The 21,047-nt window shown below is 45.0% G+C and overlaps 1 protein-coding gene across 9 annotated transcripts in view; it reads left to right on the forward strand.

The window, feature by feature from the left end:
* Positions 1-21,047, forward strand: part of ZMYND8 (zinc finger MYND-type containing 8) — a 105,808-nt gene that overhangs the window by 12,708 nt on the left and 72,053 nt on the right. For all 9 annotated transcript variants that reach the window (XM_034787150.1, XM_034787153.1, XM_034787149.1 and 6 more), the window contains one exon: positions 7,441-7,511. In XM_034787150.1, the coding sequence (XP_034643041.1) occupies positions 7,441-7,511 (71 nt within the window). The remainder of the gene's footprint in view (positions 1-7,440; positions 7,512-21,047) is intronic.

A 21,047-nucleotide genomic window follows, 5' to 3' on the forward strand; every position in this document is an offset into this window, starting at 1 on the left:
CCGAGTTTTCAGCTCTGGTCGAAGAGGGAAAATTGATTACCCGAGCTTCCCTCCAGGCAGTCTTGGATGCGGCTGATTCAGCCTCACGCACGCTGGCGACTGGTCTGGTCATGAGGAGGGGAGCCTGGCTTCAAGTTTCAAGCCTCCCACATGAGGTCCAACAGACAATTCAAGACCTCCCCTTCAAAGGGCCCATGCTCTTCTCGGAGAAGACAGATAAGAGGCTACATAGCCTAAAGGATTCATGGGCTACCCTTCACTCACTAGGCCTACACACCCCGGTCACTCAGCATAGGCAATTCAGGCCACCACAGGCCCCATGGCCGTACCAGCCTCAAAATTGCGCGGACGCATTGCGCAGAAGGGCAAGGACAGGCAGAAGGAGGCAACAACAGCAGCCCTCCGGCCAGTCATCTGCCCAACCAAGGCCTCCACAGGGGCCTAGACCACCATTTTGATGGCCCGGTCGAGGACGACCTACCGGTCAGAACTCTGGATCCTACCAACCTTACCTTTTCGTCATGTCTGTCCCCCTTCTATCGTGCGTGCACTCGGATCACATTGGACAGTTGGGTGCTTCACACGGTAGAAAGGGGATATTCTATCCCGTTCTCCTCCCTCCCGCCCCACCAGCCCCCCTCCCCGTCCCTCTTCAGGGACCTCTCTCACGAGCAACTTCTAATTCAGGAAGTACAGTCCCTCCTCGCAGCAGGGGCAGTAGAGGAGATTCCTCAGGAGCTCAGGGGCAGGGGCTTCTATTCCCGATATTTCCTAATACCGAAAGCAAAAGGGGGCCTCAGACCTATTTTGGACTTGCGGCGTCTCAACAAGTTTGTAAAGAAGCTCAAGTTCCGCATGGTCTCCCTGTCCTCCATCATACCTTCCATGGATCCAGGAGACTGGTATGCCGCCGTCGACATAAAGGATGCATACTTTCACGTTCCAGTAATCCCTCAGCACAGGCGTTACCTCAGATTTGTCGTGGGCAATGCCCATCTACAGTTTACGGTTCTTCCTTTTGGACTGTCAGCAGCCCCAAGGGTCTTCACAAAGTACATGGCAGTCATGGCAGCCTTCCTGCGCAAGCAGGGTATTCAGGTGTTTCCCTACCTGGACGATTGGCTCATCAAGGGCCATGCCAAGGCACAGGTGGAGGCTCAGGTGGTCTTCATCAGGCAGACCTTCCTCGAGCTCAGCCCCTTGCTGAACGAGGCCAAGTCCACACTTTCTCCGACCCAAAGAATCGAATTTAGAGGGGCGGTTCTGGACTCGACACACGCCAGAGCATACCTCTCAGAGGCCAGGTTCCAGACTATGTCCAACATTATTCTCGGCCTCCAACGTTACCCGACCACCACAGCAAGAAATTGCCTCAAGTTGCTAGGGCACATGGTGGCATGTACCTATGTGGTGAGCCACACCAGACTCAGACTGCGTCTGCTCCAGTCCTGGGTGGCAGGAGTGTATTGGCCGGTCAGAGATTCCCTAGAATCAGTGGTGACGCTACCTCGGCCAGAGTTGGACTCCCTCCAGTGGTGGCTTGACCTGCGGGAGGTCTGCGCGGGAGTGCCTTTCCTCGGCCCCGAGCCCTCCCTATCCCTGGTAATGGACACATCAGATGTGGGATGGGGTGCACATCTGGGCGACCTCAGGACCCAAGGCCTTTGGTCACGAGAAGACCTTTCGTTACACATCAATGTCAGGGAATTACGAGTGGTGTGCCTCGCATGCATACCCTTCAAATCCCAGCTAGCGGGCAGGTGCGTTTCTGTCCTCACGGACAACACTCCAACGATGTTCTATATCAACAAACAGGGTGGTGCTCGCTCCTCTCTCCTGTGCCAGGAAGCCCTCGCATTATGGAACTTTTGTGTACAGAACGTAATTCACCTGACAGCATCCTACTTCCCGGGGACGCAGAACAGGCTTGCAGACGCCCTCAGCCGCTTGTTCCAAGGTCACGAGTGGTCTATCTGCTGGGACATAGTACTCTCAATTTTCTGGCTCTGGGATCATCCCCAGGTGGACCTGTTCGCCTCCAGAGAGAGCAGGAAGTGTCGCCAATTCTGCTCCCTCATGGGACGAAGTCCGGGGTCTCTAACGGATGTCTTCCTCCTCTCTTGGGCAGACGGGCTGTTTTACGCCTTCCCCCCCGATTCCTATAGTTCACAGAGTAATCCTCAAAGCCCGCAGAGATCATGCTTGTGTCATCCTGATAGCACCGGCGTGGCCAAGCCAGCACTGATACACGTCGCTCCTGCATATGTCTATATGGGTGCCCCTCAGGTTGCCCCTACTCCCGGACTTGATCACTCAGGATCGGGGTCGCCTGCGTCACCCGAACCTGGAGTTGTTCCACCTCACAGCCTGGATGCTCCATGGCTAAACCCCATGGAGATGCAACGCTCTCATCAGGTCAGGCAGGTCCTTCTTGGTAGCAGGAAGCCCTCAACAAGGACCACGTACTTGGCCAAGTGGAAGCGCTTCTCCCTGTGGGCCACACAACGGGGTCAGGCTCCCTTGCTCGCCCCAGTCCCTCTCATATTGGACTATTTGCTACATCTGAGATACCTGGGACTGACTCTCTCTTCGGTTTGAGTACACCTTGCTGCAGTCTCTACGTTCCACCCTGGAGCGGGGAGTACCTCGGTGTTTGCAGACCCACTCGTTGGACAATTCCTCAAGGGCCTTGACAGATTGTTCCCGCACATTCGTCAACCTGTCCCTGCTTGGGACCTCAATTTGGTCCTGTTCGTTCTCTCAGGGTCCCCCTTCGAGCCGCTGGCTTCGTGCTCACTGTTATATCTTTCATATAAGGTCTCGTTTTTGGTGGCTATCACATCAGCCCGGAGGGTGTCGGAACTCAGAGCACTGACATCTGAACCTCCATACACCATCTTCCACAAAGACAAGGTCCAACTCAGGCCGCACCCAGCGTTCCTTCCAAAGGTGGTTTCCCCATTTCACGTGGGACAAGACATTTTTCTCCTGGTGTTCTATCCGAAACCGCATTCCTTGGCTAAGAAGCGTAGGCTGCATTCCCTGGACGTTTGCAGGGCCCTCACATTCTACGTTGAAAGGACAAGACCCTTCAGGAAATCAACCCAACTTTTTGTTGCAGTGGCCGACAGGATGAAGGGGCTCCTGGTCTCGTCGCAGCGGATCTCCTCTTGAATCAAAACCTGTATCCGGGAATGCTACAGTCGGGCTAACATACCAGCCCCGCCTATTATGGCCCACTCCACAAGAGCACAGGCCTCTTCTGCTGCGTTCCTGGCCTAGGTCCCGATGCAGGAAATTTGTAGAGCGGCCACGTGGTCCTCAATCCACACTTTTACGGCACACTATGCCATCATGCACCAGGCCAGAGATGATGCAGCCTTTGGCCGCGCAGTACTCCAGTCTGCAGTGACCTCCGACCCCACCACCTAAGTTCAAGCTTGTGAGTCACCTGCTTGGAATGAACATGAACAATCACTCGAAGAAGAAAAAACAGTTACTCACCTTTTTGTAACTGTTGTTCTTCAAGAGGTGGTGTTCATGTCCATTCCAATACCCACCCTCCTGCCCCTCTGTCCGAATGTCGGCAAGAAGGAACTGAGGGGGTGGAGGGTCGGCTGGCCCCTATATACAGCGCCATGAAGGCGCCACTCCAGGGGGTGCCGAAGCCAACCCTACGGACGCTGCTATAGTAAAATCTTCCGGCTGGCGTGCACACAGCACGCACACACCTGCTTGGAATGGACATGATCAACACCTCTCGAAGAACAACAGTTACAAAAAGGTGAGTAACCGTTTTTTTTGCGCAACTGGATGGTCTTATTAATTACCTTCCCTCCACAGCTTCATCTAAACTGGCAAATTTTAGATCCATATTTCTCCATTAGTGATACCAATGTGGAAGTTATAATGCAGGCAGGTCAGAGGTGTTTGTACTACCTTGTCATGTACTACCTTGTCATCTAATCTTACTCTGAATACTGTAGAAGTGCCTGGGTAGGGATGAATGACATGGTGGTAAAAACACCTGTATTCTGTCTACACTAGGGAGGAGATCGATCTAAGATACGCAACTTCAGCTACGAGAATAATTTAGCTGAAGTTGACATATCTTAGATCGATTTACCTCGGGTCCTCACGGCACAGGATAGACGGCCGCGGCTCCCCTGTGGACTCCGCTTCTGCCTCTCGCTCTGGTGGAGTTCCGGAGTCGACGGGGAGCGCGTTCGGGGATCGATTTATCTCGTCTAGACGAGATGCGATAAATTGATCCCCGATAGATCGATTACTACCCGCCGATCCGGTGGGTAGTGAAGACTTTCCCTATATCTCCTGCCATTGCTATTACACTGCTCTACAGCCAAAATGCTTCTGAAATAAATGTAGTCAAACTTTACTAATTATGGGTCACTGAGAACGAAAATGATGCTTAAATTGTTGATTGGCTCTAGTTTTCAAGATATGCTATTGGGTCAGTATATACGACCCTTGGCTTGGGAATGGCGGAGGATAAGTGAGTTATAAAGGGAAGGGATCTCAATTTAAACCAGAAATGACTAAAATACATCTTTGACTGGATCTATGAATAAATCTATGACTGGGTTTGGACAGTACTTGCTTTTTAGGCAAAACAATGCATGATGCAATCTGAAGCTGGTATTGCGTCATACATGATATGAATTGCATCATGTTATTCCTAGAAGTCATGGATGATGCAATCATAACGAAGCTTACATCTCTCTGCTGAACAAAGTGCCCTATATCAGCTCTAGAAATCATACAGAGTCGTGCTCTCTTATTTGTCAGTGTTTGATTTTGCAAAGGGACACATTTCTGTTTAGCCAAAGTGAGCAGAGATGCCTCGTACTTGTGTGAAAAGTGCAGATGACTTCTGCTATATTTGTGGTGAAGTGACTTTTGCATCACAAAAGCGCAGTATAACCACTATGGTTAAGAAAGCCTATCACCTTTATTTTGGCTGCAAAATTGAAGATCAGGGCAAGAGGTGGGCCCCACACATATGCTGCAACACTTATGCAACAAATCTTCGCCAGTGGTTGAACAGGAAAAGGAAATCTATGCCTTTTGCAGTGCCAATGATTTGGAGAGAGCCAACTGATCATACCAGCAATTGTTACTTCTGCATGGTGCCTCCAGTTGGGAAAGGTGTGTCAAAGAAGAAAAAGTGGACTGTGCATTATCCAAACATTCCATCAGCTGTACGCCCAGTACCCCACGGAGAAGGACAGCTGGTTCCTGATGCACCAGAATCATTCTCACTTGAGTCAGACGAGGAAGAGGATGAAACTTCTGGTCCTGAACCATCAATGTCACAGGACCCACATTTTCTCCCATCCTCCTCCTCTGAACCACACCTCATAACACAAGGTGAACTGAATGACCTTGTCAGGGATTTGGAACTACCCAAGAGTAAGGCAGAGCTGTTGGGGTCCAGACTACAGCAGTGGAATCTCCTGGCAGGTGATGTTAGGGTTTCCATGTTCCGTGACCGTCAAAAGGATCTTGTCCCATTCTTCTTCATGGAAGGTGATCTTGTAGCCTGCAACAACATCCATGGTGTGATGGCAGCCCTCAACATCGTTCACGATCCAGATGAGTGGAGACTGTTCATTGATTCATCGAAGATGAGTCTTAAAGCTGTTTTACTGCATAATGGCAATGTTTTATCAATTCCAGTTGGTCATGCAGTCCATATGAAGGAAACCTATGACAACATGAAACAACTTTTGAGGTGCATAAACTATGACCAACATCAGTGGCAGCTTTGTGGCGATTTGAAGGTTGTTGCTTTCTTGCTTGGTCTGCAGACTGGATACACAAAGTACTGCTGTTTTCTCTGCGAATGGGATAGTCGTGCAAGAGATTCCCACTACCTCAAGAAAGATTGGCCACTCCAACAGTCATTGGAGCCTGGGAGGAAAAGTGTTCAGCATCCACCACTTGTTGAATCAAGGAAGATTTTGTTACCACCCTTACACATCAAGCTGGGTCTGATGAAGAACTTTGTCAAGGCCATTGACAAAACACAAGCAGCTTTCCAGTACCTCCGTGGAAAATTTCCAAGGTTAAGTGAAGCTAAGATAAAGGAAGGTGTCTTTGTTGGTCCTCAGATTCGTGAACTTCTTCGAGATGATGCATTTGACCATGCACTGCGTGGCAAGGAAAAGACGGCATGGAAAGCCTTCCAGTTAGTGGCAATAAATTTTCTCGGAAACAACAAGGCAGACAACTACAGGTTGTTGGTGGAAAACCTCCTCAAGGCATACAAAAGCCTTGGTTGCAACATGTCACTAAAGATACATTTTTTGCACTCTTATCTAGATTTTTTTTTTTTTCCACCGAACTGTGGAGCAGTGAGTGACGAGCATGGCGAGCGATTTCACCAGGACATTGCAACAATGGAGAAACGCTATCAGGGCAAATGGAGCCCATCAATGCTTGCAGACTATTGCTGGACAGTGACAAGAGATGCTCCATTTAATGAATACAAGAGACAAGCCAAGAAGCGCCAACTAGATACTGAATAGGACTAAACTATGTACATAATAGTTTTTTGCCTTTTGTTTCATAATAAATTTTATTTATATAACCCTTTTGCTGATTTTTAAAGTGTTACGTAAACAGGACGGGTGAAATATTATCATATAAAGCAACCATAAACACATGAAAAGACCTAGGTTTGGGGTTTATGATTAAAACTCTACTATCTACACAATATACATAGACATAAAATGTAAAAACTTAAATATCTTAGAAACAGTAGCCAATCAGTTGTTTTAATTGTCATATTTGAATTCAGCACATCAAAATACATAATAAATAGCACATTTTATCTCTGAAGCAGATGACTTCTCAAAAATTGTAGACCAGCGTTATTGGTAGAGTTGCATGGAGGTGAATTACACAATTGATTTTTTTCAGGTTGTAGAGCCTAATTTTAAAATCCTAAATTTTAATCCTTGTCTGTAAAATTACGTTAGGCCCTAATCCTGCAAGCTGTTCTGCAGAGAAAGATCTCTTCACTCTGTGAAGTTAGTGAGGTGCTAACATATGCAGGAGTCTGTCCATACAGTTTATAGGCTTTGGACCTTAGACTATAAACTCTTTGGGACAGGAGCCCTGTCACCTACTTGTCTATCAACTATCATTCATATTTATGATGCTATATAAATAATCTCCCATAGATGTTGGAAGACTAACTCACATTAAAATTAATGAGTGAAATTTGGGTAAATACCCTGTGTATCAGAGGCAAGATAAATTCCCTGCGTTCAGATAGTGTATACTCCACTTGAGAATGGACCTTTAAAGTTATATTAGATTTCTGGCCATAAGGATTTGACAGTGTCACTTCAAGCTTTTATGCATGAACCTAAATATGAAAATAATATATTCTAAATTTCTTTCTAACTCCTGTAGCTTGGCTGAAGAGGAAATAAAGGCAGAGCAGGAGGTGGTGGAGGGGATGGATATCTCCACTCGATCCAAAGGTGAGTGAGGAAAAGTGTACTTTATCTGTATTCCAGAGCACAGGAGGAAACTGGACTTCTTCGTTTAAAATCAGCAATGCAATCTGTGATCTGTAATGCAACTAACTAGACTGAAAACATGAATTCTTAAATGCATATTGGCTTAATTAATGGAAAAATCTCCTTTCTCTAATTTTTTTTTTTTTTTTTTTTTTAAATATTGTATTTGAATTGGGGTATGGATTATCCCCTGGTTTTATCAGGTATATTATTCTGAATACATTGTGTCTGAGAACATTAATTTCCTTTTGACTTATGATCTTCCAGTAATCAAAATTTGATCCAGACTTTCAAGATGTGTCAGCTTCTTGTGGTCTTCCCTACTCACCATGCCTGGTTTCCCTTGGAAGTCATCTTAAATTTGGAATGGCAAAAAGGGATTAAAAAAGAAAAGATGTCAGCATGTCCCAAAAATGCTTAATCATAACTTCACTAAAAATAAACAGGGAACATGAAATTTGCCCTTTCTACAAAAATTGGTCTCATGAGCATGAATAATTTCAAGAACCCCTGAAATATGCATTGATTATCTGGATAGGAAGCCAGGGCAGGCTACAGAATTCTAGAGAACTGAAAATCTCCATCATTTCTATAGTTTGTAAATAGAGAAGTGTAGCCAAAAGTGTCTGACTGCCCTATGGATTTTGAACTGGATTTTGAAACCCTGGCTCAGGCCATCCATGTTCTTTTACATATATAAAAATCATGACCCTACAGCTCTCCAAAAGCTGAACTGTTAGTAGCAATGAAAAGAAACAAAAATTAGGAAAATTCACTACATTTTCCTAATTTTTGTTTCTTTTCATTGCTGCTAACAGTTCAGCTTTTGTAGAGCTGTAGGGCCAGGATTTTTAAGGAGTTCAGGACCTAAATAATGTACCGTTTAAAAAAAAAAATCTGGCCCTGGTGTATATGGGGTGCCCACATTTTAAGCATTGTCATCTAACCCTGCACAGATCAGGTCTGCAGTCCTTAGGTCATTGACTGTGGTCACTGTTTTATCTCCACTAGGGTTTCCAATGTTGTTAACACCAGTGGGGCTGAACTGAACAGGCCTTTATGAACAGTTATCACTTGTAGGGAAAGATAAATTTGATGCAAGACAAACTGTTAAGAGTGTCCACATAGAGATTTGCATCTGCTTAACTAAAGTAGTTTATGACCCAGTTGAAGTTAAACTGTACCTTCTGTGTGTAGTCAATCCCTTTGTGGCTGTCTCTTCTGGCGTGTTTTTTTACAATGAGAGGACTAATATGCATTATTTATCTTGCTGTAAAAACACACCTTTTTGCCAGTAAAGGCATAGCCTGTGAAGAAACCATGAGACTGCCTATGTTAACCTTTTGCATTCCATGACTTTTTAATGATTTAACTGCAGAATTTTAATTTTGAATTAGCCTTGTCTTGCTGCATTTAAAAAAAAAAATTAAAAACAAAGAAAAAAAAATCTGCTGCTTCATAATATTAAAATTTAAATTGTTAGTCCCTGCTGGTCATACCTCATTACGATGAATGGGATGAGAGGGGGGCAAATTCCCACTTTCCAGGCTGCAGTTATTTGGTTGGAGATTGGTTTATTTGTCATTTCACGTGACAGCTGTATTTTCACAATAGAAAAGATGACTAAATTAAAAAACCTTAGCATTTATAGAAAGCAGCAAAAACTCTGACGAGATTCTAAAACTGCTGGGTGTTCTTGTTTGTTTTTGGTTTGTTTTGTCTACCTGTTATTTTCTACTGTTCTGATGTTAATCTTACAGAGAATTTGTCTTTATGTTTTAGCGCCAGTCTAAATTGGGAGATTGACCTGCTGTTATTCCATTATAGCTATGCTGGTCAATTTCCCTTGATGGCACAGTTAGGCCATGTCCCAGTACTTTTGTGGGTATAACTTATTTTGCTCAGGGGTGTGAAAAAAACCACCCCTCTGAGCCACATAAGTTACACCAACAGAAGCACCAGTGTGGACAGTGCTATGTTGGCAGGAGATGCTCTCCCTCCGACATAGCTACCGCCACTCGTTGGAGGTAGTTTAATTATGTCCATGGGAGAGCTCTCTCCCATTGGCAGGGAGCGTCTGCATGAGCAATCTTACAGCCAGCTGCATCAGTACAGTGGTTTAATTACAGCAGTGGCTGTATGTCAGCATAACTTGCGTTGACAAAACTCTGTGGTGTAAACAAGGTCTACTCTGTCACAGTTTTTCTGGTATAAGGTGCATCCATGCTAGGAGAGCTTTGCTGGTATACTATATAGGAATACCTGTATTTGCAACAGGGACGTGCACAAGTCGGGGCAAGCAGGGGCACGCCCCCCCCCCCCCAATAATTGTCGGGGGCATAGAACTTCTCGGCCCCTAGGGCCACGGAGGCAGGGAAGATAGAGTGACGAGTCCTGACGAGGTTGGGACAGGGTGGAAGGAAGGAAGATTGAGCTCCAGCGGGGCCGGGTGGGAGGGAGGGAAGATCGAGCTCCTGCCGGGGCCCAGTGGAGGAGGGAAGATTGAGCTCCTCCCGGGGTGGGAAGGAGGGGCAGGGAGCTTCTGTGTCCCAACCAAAAAGAGGTCAAATTTAAATTCCTGCACACGTCCCTGTTTGGTAAAGCATTGGTAGTTTAGACCTGCCTAAGAATGGTTTATTTTGATTTAGCATAATCTAAGGCCTTGTCTACACTGCCACTTTATAGTGCTGCAACTTTCTCACTGGGGTGTGTAAAAACACCCGTATGAGTGCTGCAAGTTTCAGCGCTGTAAAGTAGCAGCGTAGACAGTGCACCAGCGCTGGGAGCCACTCCCCTCATGCAGGTGGTTTTTTTACAGTGCTGGGAGAGCTCTCTTCCAGCACTGGTGCAGCGACTATACAGCCACGTTAAAGCGCTGCTAGTGAAGACATACCCTAAATCAGTTCACGCTAAACTGAAATAAAACTGGTTTAAACCAAAATAAGAGTGTCTACACAGCCTTTTACATTGGTCTAAGGGTTTGTCTACATAAGGAATTAATCTGGAATAGCTATTCCTGGTTAAGACTACTAAAACTATTTCAGAATAAGAATGCCCACATAGGGAATTAATCAGGAATAATTGTTCTGTTTAAATTCACTCCCTACCTACATTCAAATTTACTTTCCTGTGTAGACAAATCCTCTGACCTTGATATGACATCACGCCTTTAAATCCCAGACTAGACATGTTTCCTAGCTCTATCTCAGTAAAATCTTCTTAGGCCATGTGTACACTTACAAGCTTACGGTGGCACAGCTGTGCGACTGTAAGAGCACTGGTATAGCTACGTTATGCCAACTGAAGATAGCTCCCCCGTCAACATAATAAAACCATCTCAATGAATGGCGGTAGTTATGTCGGTGGGAGAGCGTGCCCCTTCGACATAGCGCTGTGCACATGAACACTTACGCTGGCAAAAGTTATGTCACTTGGGGGTGTTTTTTCACACCTCTGAGCGATAAAAGTTTTGCTGACATAAGTGCTAGTGTAGGCATGACCTAAAAGACAAACCAGTTGTACTTTTGAATGTGCTTAATCTGGTCAAGTTTTGGTTCTAAAGTATGACTGTTTTGTCTTGACTAGTGTGAGGAGGTGAGCTGGAGGAGGAGATGGGGAACAGCCAAGTGTGAAGCAGTTGAGAGGTGGGGAATAATGGGGCCAGAGCCCTTCCACTTTTTGACAGGGGCCTCACCCCTTTCCCCTCCTCTTCTTCCTGAAGGCCCCAGCCACCCACCCCCGGCCAGGTCGGCTGCTGGAGTCAGGCCAGGGGAGCCCAGGCAGTTGTTGGGCACCGTGGACCATAGGCGCTGACTCCATGGGTGCTCCGGGGCTGGAGCACCCACAGGGAAAAATTGGTGGGTGCTCTGCACCCACTGGCAACTCCCCGCCCCCACCTCCACTCATCTCCGCCTCCTGCCCGCCTCCCCTGAGCATGCCGCTGTTTGCGTGGCAAGTGATGGGAGGGAGGGGGGAAGAGAGGGAACGCAGCGTGCTCGGGGAAGAGGCGGGGCCAGGGCAGGGATTTGGGGAGGGGTCCAATAGAGTCAGGGAGGGGCGGAGTCGAGCTGGGGGCCGGGAGGCGCAAGCTCCCACCGGTGCCAAGGAAAGTTGGTGCCTGTGTGGTGGACTCTCCACCTGCCTGGGATTGGGGGGTCAAGAGCAGCCCCCGACCCATGTCCCCGTGCCACGGGGGCCCCCCCATCTCCATCCAGGGCAGGAGGGTCCCCGGCTCCCCAAAGCTACTCATGCGCAGCTCTTACCTGGACCCAGTTCCGGCTGGGGGACCGCAGCCCAGCCATGGTAAGAGCCGTGTGGGCAGCTGTAGGGAGTTGCAGACCTCCTGCCCTGGGTGGAGACACAAGGCAGGGGCTGCTCTTGGCTGCCCCCACCTCAGGCAGGTGGAGGATCTGTGGCTCCCAGCCCTCTTCAGCTTCCGGCTTGGCCAGGGGTGGGGCCTCAGGCAGAAGAGGTGGGATGGGGGGCCGTGGGTAAAGGAACTTGCTTCCAAAAGAGATGAGAATAACCACAGGCCTCCCCACTTTTAGAACTAAATGTAAGACTTCTTTCTTGGACTTAATCAGAAGCTATTGTGCCTTTGGGGTAAATTGAGTGCAGTATTTGTATTGCATGCAAAGATACAACAATATGCTAATTGGCCCCAAATATTAATAAGTGCAGAAAATGTGTTATAATTGTTATATTTAAACAAAAATACCTTTGACCAATAATACTACCTTTATGTAGAAGACCAAAGTAACTGATGTGTGCAGTGGAAGCTCTCGTTAAGAGGGTATAATTTCCCATCTATTATTGCTAAATATAAATAGCAGAAAACTTTATCAGAAAACCAACCGCATCTTTTGGTGAGAACTTAATGAATATTTGTAGTATATGAATTTAAATATGTAATTTCAACTTTGGGTAGAACACATTTTCTCTTTGTAACAAAGAGTTTTGATGTGAAATGGAAACTACTGATAACAAATCAGTAGTTCTTGGCAGTATTGGCTAATTTAAAGAGTGTTGTCTAACTGGACAAGATTTCCTTGCGTTTTGAAGGGTCTGTAGTGCCTTTTTTCAGGCTTCTTAGCAAAGGATAGAAGCAATCTAAGACTCAGCTTCCAGATACACCGCTACCTCGATATAACGCCACCCGATATAACACGAATTCGGATATAACGCAGTAAAGCAGTGCTCCGGGGGTGAGGGGGGGGGAGCGGGGCTGTGCACTCCAGTGGATCAAAGCAAGTTCAATATAACGCGGTTTCACCTATAACGCGGTAAGATTTTTTTAGCTCCCGAGGACAGCGTTATATCGAGGTAGAGGTGTATTATAATGATGGGCACTGAAACTATGTAGACAGACAAGCTAATTGAGATGAGAAAACACTCCACAAATTATTCCTGGGGGAATTCTGCGCCACTGCTCATGTGCAGAATTTATGTCCCCGGCAGATTTCTTTGCTTCTGTGACTTTCTGACGGGGAAGCAAAAGGAAGCCACAGGAGCGGTCATGCGAACCTCCCCAGCAGTGTGTTTCAGGTGCTCAGGGCAGCCGGCAGAGAGGTAAATCACTGTGGGGCAGAGGGCAGTACTGGGGAAGACCCAGCTAGTGGCTCCTACCCTGTGCCAGTATCAGCTGCTAGTCCTGGCTGGGCTGGGGAGGATGGGACTGCCTCTTCCCCTGCACGGCATCTGGGGCTGGATCAGACCCATCCCCAGATTTCTCCCCCAGATGCAGGAAGCTCTCCAGACTCCCCCCACCCACTTCCTGCACCCATTACTCCTCAGCTGCAGGGGGAGGGATCCCTGTATAAGGAGCTGCTCCCCCTCCACCCAACTCCCATGCATCCAGACCCCCTCATAGGCAGACCCTCCCACTGAGCCTCACGCCTCCTTGCACTCAGAATCCCACACCTCCTGCACCACCCCAACAAGCCACCCGCACCCAGATCCCCACCCCACGGAGCCCCAACCAGCTGGATCTGGGTCTCCACTCCACTAAGCCCCACTTCCCCAGCATCTGGACCACCCACTGAGCCCCCCCACATCCAGACTCTCCCCCACCCTCCACTGAGCCCCAACGACTTTCACCTGTACCCCCTGCAGAGTTCCATTACTGTTGTACCCAGAACCCCCCAACAAGCCCCTGTGCATCCAGATCCCCCCCGCACCCGGATCCTCCACTGAGCCGCCCATACGCAGATTTCCCCACACAGAACCTTCTCAACCTTCTCAATCTTCTCTCCCTCCCCATTTGGATCCTGCCTTGCTGAACCTGCCTGCCCACACCTGGTTCAGTTGTTGGGCACCGTGGACCATAGGCGCTGACTCCATGGGTGCTCCGGGGCTGGAGCACCCACAGGGAAAAGTTGGTGGGTGCTCTGCACCCACTGGCAGCTCCCCGCCCCCACCTCCACTCATCTCCGCCACCTGCCCGCCTCCCCTGAGGGGAGGGGCAGGGCCCTGGGGTGTTTCTGGGGCAGGCCCAGTCATTGCGCTGTGTCACGGTTGGATGCAGCCTCACTGCTGAGTCCATGTCCTGGGGTGGGAGCTGCACAACGATTTCCCACCTCTGTGCAGCCAGTGGCCTGTGCTCCCCATGCCATGCCGGAGCATCCACATTTATTTGACAAATAAAATTTGCATAATTTTAAAATACTATGTGCAGAATTTTTAATTTTTTGGCGCAGAGTGCCCTTAGGAGTAACAAATACATAGGTGTCTTTCTTTGAGCAGTTCATTATAACATTTGGTCCTGTTTATTCAGTGACCTCAGCCTCTGCAAGTAGTCTTAAGCAGTAAAGGAGTTAAAATCTGTCAGTAATTTAGTGTGGGGAAATGTAATGTCATCAAGATAAGTGTTTTTAAATGAGCAGAAAGGTCCAGGATGCTAAGAGATCTTGACCCTTTTTCTTACACTGCAAAATATAAGGGGCTCTCGTTAAAGTTGTTATAATCTGGCAAGGAAATTACCTTTTGAACCCAGCCACGTGAGGATTTGAATCCACAAGCTCTAGCATCATCTAGGTCCCTACACTGCTGGGCCATCTGAATGAAGTTTGTGCTCTGTTCCTTATAGGAAGGATTGTGCTAGTTAAGCGTGAGGCTTTATTACAATAGCTGAATGGCTCCTCAAGGATCAAAACCATTGCCCATCATCAGGCCAGACCTGTGACAACCATGGCTTAAATTGAAGAGACCCTTATAACTAACTACTAGCCTCCTTTGTTTTTCTTGACCAAAGCATAGGAATACACAGGATTTTGCATTATGGATTATATGGTACTTTATGTATTCACAAGCATGGCAAGTGAAATTCAAGGAACTAGACTCATGACACAACACGCTTTGTATTTTACAAAGGCAAAATGAACTCTTCTGATTCCTACCAATTCAGCATTTAGAGGAGGATTAAATGCGCATACAACCTGAACTATCTCTTTACCTGTAAGAGGGTTCACTCAGTGTTAGGATGAAGCATTGGGGAGCCTGAGTTAGTGCTCCTTATACTGTGTTTGTTTTGTGGACAGAGGACTTCCATGTCCAGGATTCTTAAGATAGCATCTTTCACTGATGAGAGCACACCCAAAATTAGATGGAATTCAGAGAAGAATGGAAATGATCTAAGAATTAGAAGAATTGATTTATTTAGTCAGATAACTAATTTATGGATTATTTTTCTGAAGTAGCAGTAACTACTACTCCCCTGTAGTTTTTATTTTTGTGTATATGTGTGAAAATCAATATAGGCTAGTATTAGGGAAGAAATTTCTGTTGAGAGATCCCAACTGGTTTCCACGGTGGTCTTGGAAGGGATGAGAGAAAGTGATAAAACGTATTCATAACATTACAACCACTGTCTGCAATATATTTACAGGTATCTAGAAAAAAAGTCTAAAACTTGCCAAACTAGTCATTTTCATTCCCACTTCCCATTCTAACTATCTTTCCCTCTCAGTTGCTCTACTTTCGTTCTCTTGTTGGTGATTTAATTTCACTGGTTCTCTGGCAACTAGAGATTCTTTCAGGTGACCAAACCTGAATTTCCTGTTTTAAAAAGCAGTTGGGAGAGAGAACTGATCCTTCAACAACCTTTCTCACGCTCTCACACACACAAACAATTACATGAAACCAAATTTTGACCTATTTGCTGGTCACCTTAAAGTCTGGCAGAACTGTCCACTCTTAAATTCATTCAGTACATAAAATGGAGGTATATCGCTAACTGAGATTCTCTTTGTGATCCCCATCACCATAGTATCTGAGCACCTCACAATCTTTAATGTATTTATCCTCACAATACCCTGGTGTAGGGCAGTGCTGTTATTCCCATTACACCAGTGGGGAACTCAGACACAGAGAGACTGGGCCAATATTTGTAAAGATATTTAGATGTAGTTTTGTTCAGCATTGAAGTGCCTAACTGGTTTAGGAGCCTAAATATAATTTTAAAAGGGATTTAGGCACCTGGGAGGCAAAATCCCATTGAGGCTCAAGCATAGCAGTCCCCAAATACCTTTAAAATCAGGTACTAAGTAATTTGCCCAAGGAAGTCTCCCAGGTCTCCCAAGTGTTGGGCTAGTCCCTTAAACATTCGACCATCCTTTCTCTAAGACATACATGATTTCTGTGAGGTAACTGAATTATCCTCTTGATCATTATAAAATTGTATATATTAGGTACATAAAAGTAAAAAAAGTGCAGCTCTCTTCATGTAGAACAGTAAGATATTCCCGGTTTATTATAAGTATTCTAGCCTGTTCAGCTTGTTCTTTGCTCAGATTTATGTTGAAGGCTTTAGTCTTAGGGGGCTGTTGTCACATTTGGGAGATAGCAATAAACTTCTGTAAGTATTTTGAATGTAAAAGTGAAGTGACTAATGAAACAGAATTTCCAGAACAGAGGATACATTTTGTGACTGTTGCTAAGCAGTACATTGTGTATGTACTATTCATGCAGTGATACCAAGTACTTAATCACAAAGAGATGTTGAAATTCTCACCCGTGTGTTAAAATGTAATATGAGAATGCAGCAGCAAGAGTGAAAATACCTAGGGCCTGCTATTCCCCATGGAGAGGCCTTGTCACTAAGGGTATGTCTTCACTACCAATGTTAAAACGCTGCCGCGGCAGCGCTTTAATGTGTCTGTGTAGGCACAGCACCAGCACTGTAAAAAAACAACCCCCACAAGGGGAGTAGCTACCAGCGCTGGGAGCCATGCTAGTGCACTGTCTACTCTGCCACTTTACATTTCCCCTTTTATATGTGTGCAACTGATTTGTTTCTTCCTAAGTGGAATACTTTGCATTTGCCCTTATTGAATTTCATCCTATTTACTTCAGACCATTTCTCCAGTTTGTCCAGATCACTTCGAATTTTAATCCGATCTTCCAAAGCACTTGCAACCCCTCCCAGCTTGGTATTATCCACTTTATAAGTGTACTCTCTATGCCATTATCTAAATCATTAATGAAGATATTGAACAGAACTGGACCCAGAACTGATACCTGCAGGATCCCACTTGATATGCCCTTCCAGCTTGACTGTGAACCACTGATAACTAGTATCAGAGGGGTAGCCGTGTTAGTCTGAATCTGTAAAAAGCAACAGAGGGTCCTGTGGCACCTTTGAGACTAACAGAAGACTTCTGTTAGTCTCAAAGGTGCCACAGGACCCTCTGTTGCTTTTCACTGATAACTACTCTCTGGGTAGTCTTTTCCAACCAGTTATGCACCCATCGTATAGTAGCTCTATCTAGGTTGCATTTCCCTAGTTTGTTTATGAGAAAATCATGTAAGACAGTATCAAAAGCCTTACTAAAGTCAAGATATACCACATCTACTGCCCCCCCCCGCCACCCCTCCAAAAAAAAAAAAGGCTTGTTATCCTGTCAAGAAAACCTATTAGTTTGGTTGCTGACTGTTACTTATCACCTTTTTATCTCCTAGGTGTCCGCAAATTGATTGATTAATTATTTGTTCCATTATCTTGCCGGGTACTGAAGTTAAGCTGACTGGTCTGTAATTCCCCAGGTTGTCTTTATTCCCCTTTTTACAAATTAGCACTATATTTGCCTTGTGGAATCTCATGGGTTTTACATGACTTTTAAAAGATAATCACTAATGGCTCAGATAGCTCCTCAGTCAACTCCTTGAGTATTCTAAGATGTATTTCATCAGGCCCTGGTGACTTGAAGACATCCAATTTATCTAATTTCTAACTTCTTCATTCTCTATTTTAGCCTCTGATCCTACCTAATTTTGAGTGGCATTCATTGTTAGATGTCCAATTGCTACTAAACTTCTTGGTGACAACTGAAACAAAAAAGTCTTTTAGCACTTCTGCCGTTTCCACATTTTATGTTACCCTTTATGTCTCTATCTAGTTTAATCTCGTTTGTGCCTTGGCATTTCTAATTTTGTCCCTACATGCTTGGATTGTTTATTTATATTCATCCTTTGTAATTTGACCTAGTTTCGACTTTTTGTAGGATTCTTTTTTGAGTTTCAGATAATTGAAGATCTCCTGGTTAAGCCAGGGTGGTCTCTTGCCATACTTCCTGTCTTTCCTGCACAGTGGGAGAGTTTGCTCTTGTGCCCTTAATAATGTGTTTTTGAAGACCTGTTTTTCCCCTTAGACTTGCTTCCCATGGGATTTTACCTACCAACTCCCTGAGTTTGCTAAAGTCTGCCTTCTTGGAATCCATTATCTTTATTGTGCTTTGTTATTTATTTATTCTTCTCTTCCTCTGATTTCCTTTTTTAAATAAGTACTCCCAAACTTTTTGTAGAGGGGGGAGAAGGGAAAGTAGGAGGAGGGAAATTTCAAACTCTTAATTTTTTACTTTCTATTCTTTGTAATATCCTACTTAGAAGTGTGAAAATACATTATTATTGGGCAAACATGCATTTCTACTCCTGACTTCCTTCTAGAGGTAAACCATTTTTGTTTTATAATCAGAGTGGATATTGTCACTTTTGTTCTTACATTTCATGTTATCAGTGGTTGATTTAAAATAGAGGGAAGACAGAGATGCCTAGAATTTAAAGGACTGGGATTCCCCGTTCAAGTATAGAAAGTTTAGGATAGTTGGTTAAATTCTGGGTCATAACACTCTTCCTTTTTAATCCCAGTGTTCTAATTTAATTTATAAAAATGGCATTCTTCCTTCCAGACCCATTTTAAAAAAGGATAGTTGTTTAATAAAAGTCTGGAGTTCAATCAACTCCAGACTTTGGAACTCTTTTTTTCTCTTGGTCTTTTTCTAGGGATAGTTTAGAAAATCATGAAATGTAATCAAATCAACATGTCCTTGCTTTTCCTAATCTGCTTGCTGCCCATCTCACTGACATTAACTGAGACTATGTCTGCATATACACTTGCACCAATTAGAATGGTTTAGTTAAACCAGTGAAACCTGTGTGGACACTTTTATTTCAGTTTAAGAGTTGCTTATTTCAGGTTAGTTTAAACATATTCCTAAACAATAAGGCTCAGTCTACCTTTACAGGTTTTATAGGCAGAGCTAAGTCTGGTACGGGTATAATATTTTTTGTCAAAAAAGCTATGCCTTTAAAAGCAAAGACACAATTATACCTGTATAAAACAATATAGCTTATTTTGCTTCCCTGAACCAGAATAATCTATACTGATATAAGCACTTTTATACCATTATAACTGTGCCTATGCCAGGGAGATTTTACTGTTTTTACTATGCTGACATAGTTGAAGTGGTAAACTTTTCAGTGTAGACAAGGCCTAAGCTAAATCCAAAAAAGACAGGTTTAAGAATGTCCATTCAGCCTTTTGCACTAGTTTAAGTAAATCATTTCAAAATCACATCTTAAGTTAAAGTGGTACAACTCTGTGATGCATCCACTAGGAAAAAGTTGGGATTTTTTAACCATGTGTAATATAGACCCTCTTTGTCAGTGATTCTCGACCTGCAGGCTGCTTGCGGCCCAATCAGCACACAGCTGTGGCCCATGAGACATCTTCAGGGCCATACAGGTAGTATATATATTGTGTGGATGTGGCCCACATAACACATAAAGAGCTGCATATGTGGCCCACACTGGTAAATGGGTTGAGAACCACATGAAAAGTTTGGTTCAAGTGGTTTGCCCAGCATGACAGGAACTTTGTGGGAGAGGCAGTGATAGAATCCTGGTCTCCAGCATATTAAATTGCCTCAAACTTAAGACCATCCTTTCTCTATCTTCAGTACCTTGTCTCATGTAATATAAATCTTTCAGATTCATCAACAAATAAGGTAGGGGGTTCTACAGACTACAGCTTCCTTCACAATACGCTCCTGAGTCATTCGCTGAGCATGGTCCATGTATCCTGTGCACTGAATGAATGAAGCATAGGTTCTGTGGAAAAAATAGTATGTGATTATGCAATTAAAGACTATATCATAATGCATATGCACAGGTATTCTTAATTCTGGCATTTGGGAATGTTTGAATGTTTGACTTTGCAACCATACTGTTCACATGTTTTGTTAAAATGCCATCTTCTAAATTTTCAAATCAGCAAACTGAAAAAGCAGAATTTTTATAATGTAGAACCATACTGATTCCCATGTATAGCTGGGTTGAGACCTTTAGATTCACAGCACAGATCTCTGCTACTTGAACTAATGGACTGACTGGTAGCAGTAATAAGCTGTTAGTGTCTGTCTGGGCCAATAGGGAATGAAACATATTTGGCCAGTGAGTTTTACATCATAGGACTGTAGAGACTCCAGAATCCTGGATTCCATTCCAGGTTCTGGAGAGGAATGTGCTCTAGAGGTTTCAGAACCTTCTGCCCCTGTCTCTTGGCCTTCCCCAAACCTGACCCCTTCTATATCTTGTTTCCCTCAGCCTGTCCCAACTTTATCCCTCTACCCATCTTCCTCTGACTCCTGTGTTTTTCTCCCCATCTTTTCCCTCCCTCCCCAAACTCAGTATCCCCACAATTTTGTTCTTGAAATTGGTTTTGTTGAAACTATTCAAAAACACTCAGGCTGGAGTTGGCACATGGCATGTAAAATTTCAGAATAAATTATTAAAGTTTGGCAAAATTGTAAGCAACTGAAAACAAGCACTTTTTGTGGTAGGTCTCAGGCAACCTTAACTATAGGTGTCACCATCAGCTCTGCCTATAAACAGTTTCTACATAGACCTCAGTTTTGTTTCAGTGGCAATCAGTTGCTCGAAATTATATTAATATATATGTGGTGGGAGCGTGTTTACTGCTTAGAGTCCCTCCTTGCCTCCATTTTTTCATTGTCAGATGAAAATTACAATGCAGCGCTTACATACCTTATGTGATGGTTGTGAGATATCATTAATGTTTCTATAGGGCAGAGGCGCCGACTTTCCAAAGTACCGGGGGATGCTCAGCTCGTGGCTCTGCCCCAGGGCCCGCCCCCAAGACCCCACCCACCCTCACCTCGCCTCTTCCCACCCGCTCCCCCCAAGTGCCCTGCCTTCTCGCTCCTC

The sequence above is a fragment of the Trachemys scripta genome, chromosome 12 (genome assembly GCF_013100865.1).
Source record: "Trachemys scripta elegans isolate TJP31775 chromosome 12, CAS_Tse_1.0, whole genome shotgun sequence".
Classification (NCBI taxonomy): domain Eukaryota; kingdom Metazoa; phylum Chordata; order Testudines; family Emydidae; genus Trachemys; species Trachemys scripta.